Source organism: Petaurus breviceps, unplaced genomic scaffold (genome assembly GCF_028583685.1).
Source record: "Petaurus breviceps papuanus isolate PSGF00001 unplaced genomic scaffold, PetGlider_PUasm1.0 76, whole genome shotgun sequence".
Classification (NCBI taxonomy): domain Eukaryota; kingdom Metazoa; phylum Chordata; class Mammalia; order Diprotodontia; family Petauridae; genus Petaurus; species Petaurus breviceps.
The window spans coordinates 13866548-13874146 of record NW_027186473.1 but is presented as its reverse complement, the minus strand read 5'-3'; the positions used below and the strand labels follow the sequence as shown (position 1 = coordinate 13874146).

The 7599-nt window shown below is 38.2% G+C and overlaps 1 protein-coding gene across 1 annotated transcript in view; it reads right to left on the bottom strand.

Annotated features, from left to right (window-relative positions):
• Positions 1-1417: 1417 nt before the first annotated feature.
• SRP72 (signal recognition particle 72) overlaps positions 1418-7599 on the bottom strand; it is a 105277-nt gene continuing 99095 nt past the window's right edge. The window contains exons 19-20 of the mRNA XM_069105283.1: positions 4099-4258; positions 1418-1680 (exon numbers count right to left, since the gene is read on the bottom strand). Of these exons, the coding sequence (XP_068961384.1) occupies positions 1503-1680; positions 4099-4258 (338 nt within the window). The 3' untranslated portion in view covers positions 1418-1502. The remainder of the gene's footprint in view (positions 1681-4098; positions 4259-7599) is intronic.

The window sequence follows — 7599 nt, the reverse complement described above, 5'->3', positions numbered from 1 at the left end:
TAGTTCTGTAATATATATGATATACTCAGAAGAAATTAACTTTTGTCACTCATACCAAAAATAACATTATTCTGGCTGAGTTGAAGATGTTGTGTTGTGTGTACATCACAATCAATCCTTCCTGTTTTAAGATCCAAAAAAGGAAATGCCAGGAAGTTTTCCCTGTTTCTCTCACACAGCAACAAGGAAAAGTCCTGAAAACTCTGCCAAAGAAATTTTGGTAGCAACACCGGGACTTAAGTCTAGCAGTATTTTATTAAAGGATGAAGTAATGTAATCACAAGGCAAATGTCTGTAGGACTTCAAAAAGGTCTTGTAGTCATCAAATGACTAGTAACAAAAAAGTAGCATCCCTATGCACACTAAACAGTTCAAAAAGAAAAACAAATTCTGTTTAGACACAGGGGCTTCTGAGGGAAAGGCATAGGCAATACTTTTAAAGAGCAAGCTGAACATAAGAGAATACTTCATTAATTTCTGGGGGACATGAGTGTTAGAAACCCACAACTAGAAAGCGGTAGCTACTTGAAGGATAGCACCTATCACCCGTATACAATTCCTTGGTAGGTCTCAACGCTGATCTGCTAATACTGAACCGCTGTGTCAATTACCTCTCACCAAGTTTTATGTATAAGAAAATGCCCATGTATCTGACTGGGAACATCCCCTTGTTTTGTGGGAGACAAGATGATACCAATTCCTTTGCCAGAGCACTAGATGCTGGAGTAAACTGCTCACCATACCGATAATGGCCATTTTCTTTCTTGAGCTGAGTGTGCTAGGTCAATACAGTATGCTGCTAAATTCTGAGACAGAGAAAGGCTGCATATTTATAAAAATAATAATGTAGTGTGAACCACCCAGTCTCCTAACAGTATATAACAAGAGGAAAGTGACTACAATCACTGAAAACAATTAAACTAAAAAAATGCCCTGCAACCACTTTGCTGTGAAGAAGCCAAAGGTCCAGGTCCCCTTTCATGGAATGATGCTTCCAAGAAGGTTGTTAGTGTGTTTGGAGAACTCCCATTTGCAGCCTCTTTATGCCAAGTAAATCATGCTTTAGTAAGTGGAAAATGAATGCAACAAGTGGGTCTTTAGTCAGTTGAAACTACTGTGAGAGGGTTCCAGTTTTAACATAAGCTGGAAAGAACTTGGAGAACACGCCTTATTTGTAAAAGTGGGAAGGGCCAGGGGAGCCCACAAAGAGTAGAGTATGGCAGATGGTTACAGGGGGCAAATACTCAACTGCTTCATGTCCTCGTACTCTGCACAAAGGTACATGACATGAGGAGCCCGAGAGTTAAGCGGGCATGGAGCTGAAGAGCATGACACTTGTGACTCCTGGATGCAGAGCACACAGAAAACTAAAGAGAACATTAAGTCAGTTTAAGAGGGGAATAAAAAAGCCCTGTGCTTGTTGCTGTTCGACCTTTATTATGTTCCTGGTGCCTTACAGTGGAAAGAGTTAAAAAAAATAGACTGTGACGTGAATGTCCAAATCACCAGCCTCCTTTTCCACCTTTCTTCTTTTTCTGCTGCTGTTTCTTCTTCGTGGCAGGAGCCCCTGCAGGCTTCTGGTGTCTTGGGGGTATTATGTTACTTGTAGAGGCAGATACTGCGGCAGCGCTCCCAGGCCGGGGGGAAGTGGGTGGGCTGGACACAGTTTTACTAGCATCCCTGAAATAGGCCAGATGAGATAAGGCTTATTAATGTATTCAACACAGGAAAAGCAATTTTATAAAGAGTACATTTCTAGAGCCTTACTTATTTTCCCCAAATAATGCACACTTCTTTTAAAATATCATTAAACAGTAAATAACTCATAAGTTGTTATTTACATTTATCTACATTTATTATATGAAGAGCAAGTGAATTTTTTTCTCTAACATACTGCATGTACCCTCTGTGGCATACTTTTTTTGTTTTGTTTTCTTGTTTTTGCTTTTTGGAGGGGGGAAGGTAGGGCAATTGTGGTTAAGTGACTTGCCCAAGGTCACACAGCTAGTAAGTGTTGAGTGTCTGAAATTGGATTTGAACTCAGGTCCTCCTGACTCCAGGACTGGTGCTCTACTCACTGCACCACCTATAAAAAGATATGAATAAGAGTCTCACAGAATGGGCTGTTATGTAGAGTTGCAATATTTATTTTTGGAGGAAATTCACACGTACATAAAACCATAAGTCTACTGAGTATACATGACAACCAAACAAGAACTATATTTTGCTTCCCTTCAATTAAACAAAATAGTCCTTTCTTGCTCTCTCTTTATTAAGATAAGGGACTTTCTGGGCGGCTAGGTGGAGCAGTGAATAGAGCACCGGCCCTGGAGTCAGGAGGACCTGAGTTCAAATCTGACCTCAGACACTTAACACAAAAACTAGCTGTGTCACCTTGGGCAAGTCACTTAACCCCAATTGCCCTACCTTCCCCCCTCCAAAAAGCAAGCAAGCAAGCAAACAAACAAACCAAAACAAAACCCAAGATAAGGGACTCCCATTTCTCTGAAATAAAACAGGTTTTCCTTCAAGTCTAAAGATTATCTTAATTTGGAGAACATGATATAAACAAAGAATAAAGTATTCACATGGTAATTGATGGACTGACCAAGAGGCCGATATGGTGGTCAACAAAACTATTTGAAATTCTGTAAAAGCATAAGTTACTTTAATTCCTAAAAGTATAAGAAAGCTCAAGTCTCTGAAGCTCTTCAAGTTTCTTTCCTTATCAGCCACTTCAGTGATGAGAAGATCGGCAGGACAGTCAAATGTAAGACTAGGCGTCACACAGAGTCAGGCTTCCTAAATCCATGAGGTCAGCACTAGCGGTCCTGCTTGTGCAGTGGAAGTAAAGCAGCCGTGCCCTGGAGGACAGAGAGCTCTGGGAAGACTCCTTTCTCTGACACTTACTAGCAATGTGATCCTGAGTAAGTCAAAAGTTCTTTGAGATTCAGTTTCTTCGGGGCCAGCTAGGTGGCACAGTGAATAGAGCACCAGCCCTGGAGTCAGGAGGACCTAAGTTCAAATCCAGCCTCAGAGACTTAACACTTACTAGCCATGTGACCTTGGGCAAGTCACTCTATCTGCTCTCTACCCTCCAAAAAGCAAAAACAAACAAAAAAAAACCTGGGGGGAAAAAACCCTGAGATCCAGTTTCTTCATCAGTAAAATGTAAGGGATGCTAACATTACATAGCCCATAGTAGTGGCTCTCAAAACTTTTTTTGCTCACTGTGAGGAATCTATCAACACACCACAGCAGAACTTAACAGACTCCCATAGGCACATGTAACTGCAAAGATATGTATGCGCTATTAAATTCAAAGTATATCAGATTAAACTCTGGTTACTGTCTTTGAGAACTACTTACCCACCTCACAGACTTCTTGAGAAGATCAAATGTGATAATGTAAATGAAACATTTAAGTGGTAAATGGCATATGGCAGTGGTCTCCAAAATGGAGGCCGGAGTCTGACCTCAAAGGGCTCAACTAATTGAAGAGGGGGAAAGGAGACTGCATCTAACCATTTCTGCAGCAGCTACACGTGAGACTTGTCTCCAATTGCTACCCCTCCCCACCTCCTACCTCTGCTGTGTAACATCCCAAGCCTCCCCCTTCAGAGTTCCTTTGGGCCATTAAGGGCAGTTATAACCTAACTGCTCCCTTAGGGATACAGATGGAAGGGTACCACTGGGAAAGCCCCAATGGAAAATTTCCTTAGTTATTCCCAAGCAAGGACCACCTCCTGCCTCTCAGATCACCTCTGGCTGTAACAAGTACTTCTCATAGGGCAGGCTATCCATTCTGTGGCAAAAACTAATAAAAAATTCCACTTCTCTCCTTTCTTTCCTTTTTTTTTGAGGGGGGAAGGCAAGGCAATTAGGATTAAGTGACTTGCCCAAGGTCACACAGCTAGTGTCAAATGTCTGATTTGAATTTGGACTTGTGTGTTTTCATTTTTTTTTTAACCAATAGGGGTTAGGCTTGTGATTGAAAATGTCTGAAGACTACTGATATGAGGCATTCAATGCCCTTCAAGCAGCAAAATGGTAAGTCCTTTGAGAGTGGATAGCACTGTGCAAATAGTCATCACTTACAATTCAGATGAAGCTGCTGATGCTGTTCCCTGTGTCCCTTTCCCTATCAAATCCTTCTTTTTACCCTTCTTTCTTCCCCTGTAGTAGGAACGTTCTCTCATTGGAAGCCATCGCTCTGGATCTGGGGTAACTTTAGGATCATAATTCTTGGGTAGTTTTCCTGTTTAAAGAAAATAAATAATGAAAGAGTCTATACACATTATGATTTTGTTCTGAAATAAAGCCAAAATTGAAAAAAAAAAAAGCTGTAAGAATGATTAATTTGAGTAAAAGCTGGAAATTATCCAGAGATCTAGAACTCCAAATATTTAAGTTACTGGTACCTACTGCCAATCAGTCCATATCATATATGCTTTCAGACTACTGTCTCTAAGATGAAATAAAAACTCAGCAACTCTTGGTATTTAAAAGTCAATTTGGCCCCAATTTACCTTGCCAGACAAATTCACAAGATTCTCCTTCATATATTCCAACATTCCAGTCAAACTAGTCTGCCTGATATTTATCTCAAATTTCCCATTCCAGTTCCCACCTTGGTATCTGTGCATAAATTGTCCCATGAGACTACTCTCTTATCTTCACCTAGCAGAAGCCTTTGCTTCCTTTCAGGCTCAGATGCTACCTCCCAGAGGAAGTTATTTCCTGATCTCCAGAACTCTCTCCCCTCAAATTACCATATACTCCCTTATCTGTGCAAATGTTCCCAGCAAAGCAGTCCCAGCATAATGGAGGAAGTTCCATGAAGACAGGGACTGTTTTTCATTTTGTCTTGTTATCTCCAGGGCCTTAGCACAATACCAGGCACTCTGTGGTTACTGAATAAATTCAGTTAATTATTTATTGCACTTTAACATAACCAAGACTATAATAACTTTTGGTAAAAACTTCAACATGACCAAGCCTGTAATAACTTTTGGTAAAAACTAAGTAACTAATTTTCCCCCAGCTCTTGAGCAGGAATGGTTAGCAAACCATCTGAGAATTATTTTAGGATTTAGATGACTCCTTATTTCAGATATTAATTTCATATCTCAAGGATCCACAATTTCACCATTTGGAAACTTCCTCTACTAACATGCTTCCATAACCCTCTATCCTTTAAGCCTTTATGGGTTGCTATAACCAAGAAATACAATTAATTTAAGAATTATTGTACTGCCTGAATGCCATGATAAAAAAAGAGCCTAGACATTAGAATTTAAGAAATTATCAAGGAAATCTGCCCTGATATCCTAGAACAGAAGGTAAATAGAAATTCGAACAATCTATCAATCACCTCCTGAAAGAGATTCCAAAATGAAAACTCCTAGGAATATTACAGCCAAATTCCAGAGCTCCCAAGTCAAGGAGAAAATATTGCAAGCAGTCAGAAAGAAAATTCAAATATCATGGAACCAGTCTAATACAAGATTCAGTGGCTACATTAAAGAATTAAAGAACCTGGAATGATATTCTGGAAAGCAAAGGGAGCTAGGATTACAACCAAGAATAACCTACACAGCAAAACTGAGTATAATCCTTCAGGGGGTAAAATGAAGACTTAATGAAATAGAGATCTTTCAAGAATTCCTTATGAAGACTAAAACTGAATAGAAAACATGACTTTCAAATACAAGACTCAATAGAAGAATAAAAAGGTAAACATTAAAGAGAAATCATAAAAAGGGTTCAGTAAGATTAAAATGTTAATATTCCTATAAGGGAAGATGATGGTTGTAACAGCTAAGAACTTTTATCATTAGGTCAGTTAGAGGAAGTCAACACAGAGGGTAGGGGTGTGATTTAACTATAATGGAATGATATCCCCAAAAATAAAATGAGTCAGAGGAATGCAGTAAGAAAAGGGGGGAGAGGAAGAATAGAAAAAGTTATCTCACATAAAAGAGATACACAAGGAGCAGCTTTTACAGTGGAAGAGAGGGTAGAGGACAACACTTGAACCTTATTCTCATCATAATTGGTTCAAACAATGAATAACATCCACACTCAATTGGGTATAGAAATCTATCTTACATCACTGGTAAGCAGGAGGAGAAGGGTGATAAGAGAAGGGGGGATTAAGGGAGACAGCAGTCAGAAGCAAAACAGACTTTTGAGGAAGGACATGGTAAAAAAGGAGGGAGAGAAGGATAAAAAGGGGTAAAATGGAGGGAAATACACAATAATAATGACTGTGAATGGGATGAACTCACTCATAAAATGGAAATGGGTAGCAAAATGGATTAAAAACCAGAATCCAACAACATATTGGAACATATACACAGAATAAAATTAAGAGGCTGGAGCAGAATCTGTTATGCTTCACACCCAAGTTATAAAAAAGCAGGGGTAGCAATCATGATCTCGGATAATGCAGAAGCAAAAACAGACTAAATTAAAAAAGATAAGCAGGGAAACATTTTGCTAAAATTGTCATAGACAATGATATAATTTTAATACTAAACATATGTACCAAATGGCACAGCATTCAAATTCTTAAAGGAAAAGTTAAATGAGTCACAGGAGGAAACAAACAGCAAAATTATTCTAATAGGCATCTTCGACTTTCCCCTCTCAAAACCAGATAAATCTAACTATAAAATAAGCAAGAAAGAACTTAATGAAATAAACTGAATTTTAGAGAAATTAGATATGATAGATCTCTGGTAAAAAACAGAATGGGAACAAAAAGTAGAGCCTTTTTCTTGCTGTACATGGCACCTCCACAAAAAGTGACCATGGATTAGGCCATAAAAATCTCAAACAAATGCAGAAAAGCAGAAATATTAAATGCACCTTTTTCAGATGATAATGCCATAAAGATTACATTCAATAAAGGGCCACAGAAACATAGATTAAAAATTAATTGGAAACTAAATCTAATCTTAAAGAATGAGTGGGTTAAAGAATAAATCACAGAATAATTAACTTCACTGAAGAGAATGACAACAATGAAACAACATACCAAATTTATGGGGTGCTTTAAACACTTACATCAATAGAGAAAAAGCAGTTCAATGAATTAGGCATTCAATTAAAAAACTAGAAAAAGAACAAATGAACAACCCAATTAAACACCCACAATTTACAGAGCTAGAAAATATAACAAAATTCATCTAGAAAAAAAGGTCAAGAATATCAAGGGAATCGATGAAAAGAATGTCAAGGAAAGTGGTCTAGCAGTATCAGATCTCAAGCTGTATAGGTAACCATCTAAACATTCTGGTATTGGCTAAGAAATAGAGTGGTAGATCCATGGAACAGATTAGGTACAGAATACACAGAAATAAATGACCATAGTAATCTAAAGACTTGACAAACCCAAAGACACAAGCTTTTGGAGTAAGAACTCACTATATGACAAAAACTGCTGGGGAAATTGGAAAGCAGTTTATCAGAAAATGGGTACAGATCAACATTTTGCACTATACACCAAGATAAAAGTCAAAATAGGTACACGATTTAGATATAATAAGTGATATCATAAGCAAATTAAGGAAGCATAGAAAATTTTACCCATAA